This window comes from Apis dorsata, unplaced genomic scaffold, assembly GCF_000469605.1.
Source record: "Apis dorsata unplaced genomic scaffold, Apis dorsata 1.3 scaffold_293, whole genome shotgun sequence".
Lineage (NCBI taxonomy): Eukaryota > Metazoa > Arthropoda > Insecta > Hymenoptera > Apidae > Apis > Apis dorsata.
The window spans coordinates 93,740-95,991 of NW_006263568.1; the positions used below are offsets into that span (position 1 = coordinate 93,740).

Sequence of the window (2,252 nt, forward strand, 5' to 3'; positions counted from 1 at the left end):
AAAGTTATATATTTTTCTCTCACTGCCGATAAAAGTATGTAATCGGTATATTTCCTCGCCAAGCTTCCGCGATAACAAGATAATATCGACATAACTTGCGTTTAAATCTTCAACGTGTTAAATATCAAGAAATTTTATTTACCTTCAAACATTGGTCATCGATGACACTCGTATTCGACACTCGTATCCATTTCAAAAATCTTGACAAAAATATTTTAAAGTCATTTCTCGATTAAAGAAATAATTTAATGCATTTTTAGATAGATACGATAAAAAGAATAAAATAAATTTATCAATAAAATTTTTGTGAAATCTTTCTTCTTTGTTAAGTTATTTAAAAAATTTCCAATTGATATAAACATTAAGAAATTTTTGCAATTTTTGATTATGAATTTATCCATTAAATATAACAATTTCGAAATTTTAATATTTTCAATATCGTTTGCACGAAAGTCGCTTTTTGTCTTCCATGTTACACACATGTAAGTGTTTCGTCATATGTGATACGATTGCAAATACTTGCGACAAGGTGTACATTCGTTCGATGTCTCATCCCACGTCAATACTCGAATCTGTTCCACGAACGTTTGCTCGAAAAAACTACGGTCACGTTACACGACCGACACGAAGAATCAGAACGAATTATAACCTATAAACAAAATAATTCGATTACCTTGAATATCTCATTTGGTTGGACGTAATTTGATTTTATGATTCAAAAACTTATCTAAAATATTTTTGTCGTCATTTTAAATAAACTAACAGATTAATTATTTTTATGCTCATTAAAAGACGTTATTGATTCGACATGTGACCGATGAATCATTATTATGAAATTTAGGTCAAGTCGAGAAAAATGTGCATTCTCGAAGTATAAAAACAAAAATTAATATTTTCGATCGTCTGTCGCCCTCTATATATACCATCATTGTGTCTTGTGCTGAGCTCGATTTGGATCGTCTCAACTTCGGTCATTTTAAGACTAGCGAGAAAGAAACTAGACACTAGCGAGATCTACATATATGTGTGGAGGATCGTCACATGTTCCGGATCGGTCTACGAGCCCAATAGAGTTTTACGTCACTACGTAGCACGCGGTAAACAAGTATTCGCGAAACGAGTTTGGCATATTGCCAAAGATTTGCGTATATTCCCGCGATATATGTCCGCCCATATCACCGTCACTTTACATTACTCCTGTCAAGATCGTGTTAAACGACGCTGTTCCTTCTCTTCCGGTAAATTTTATTCTGCAACTTGTGACATAAAAAAATTAATTCGGTAACGGAATATTTTATTTGTAATTTTTTTTTTTTCAGTTAGTGAATCAATCGAAATCTATACTTTTATTGTTATTATTATTGTGTATATTGTTTATTAATTGTTTTATTTTTCTATTTTTATTTCGTTTCCACTCGATCGATCACTGTAGATTATCTATAATTTAAAATAGTTACTTATAGATATCTCTGATGAACTATGATTTTGTTGCATTTACATTGATATATACACTAGGCTGAAAGTTATTTATCTTATCGGTGGTATTACGTTTGCTTTGCAAACATTATCTATCACCTTGCCCATTAAATTTGGTAGATAAAATTATTCCAACGTAACCTTGTTCAAGGGGATTACGATTGATTGTCTATTCAAATTTTTGCCTTTTATTTATTCGATTAGAATATTCGTTAAACGAAATCTAATTTATATCTCGGGAAACAAGCAACTTTGTTATTGAGCAAACCATACCTGTTGCTGTATTAGCAGTAATACTCTGTAAACTGACCTTCATCGATATCGTATTTCCTCATCTTACACGATGATTGCATCTTCAATCGTTCGACAAAGTTTTCATGGTTAAATGTAAATATCTAAATATATATTGGCATTTATTTCATTTTATTTCAATAGAATTATGATAAATATAATAGTTCAACAATTGTTAATTAAAAAAAAGAAATTTTGAACTAACAATAGTTATAATTGCTATTATATAACGAACTTTATTTCAAATTGGAATTAATTCGTCACAAGTTATTCAAGATCACATTCAATTGCTATCGAAGTTCGTAAATATAACCTCACACGTGATAAAATCCGATTTTTTTTTAATAACTTATCGGTATTCTACTGGTTATAATTTTTTGAAAACAATATATAAAACACAAACTATAAACTGTAAACCGTAAACTGTAACGTTGCTTTATATTTTGTTTTTTTTTTTTTTTTTTTTTTTTTTTTTTTTTTTTTTT

The 2,252-nt window shown here is 29.4% G+C and overlaps 1 protein-coding gene across 1 annotated transcript in view; it reads left to right on the forward strand.

The window, feature by feature from the left end:
- The first annotated feature begins 815 nt into the window (after positions 1-815).
- The window catches only part of LOC102678539, an 87,407-nt gene continuing 85,970 nt past the window's right edge, over positions 816-2,252 (forward strand). Inside the window, 3 exon segments of the mRNA XM_006617132.2 lie at positions 816-874; positions 876-911; positions 913-1,238. Of these exon segments, the coding sequence (XP_006617195.2) occupies positions 831-874; positions 876-911; positions 913-1,238 (406 nt within the window). The 5' untranslated portion in view covers positions 816-830.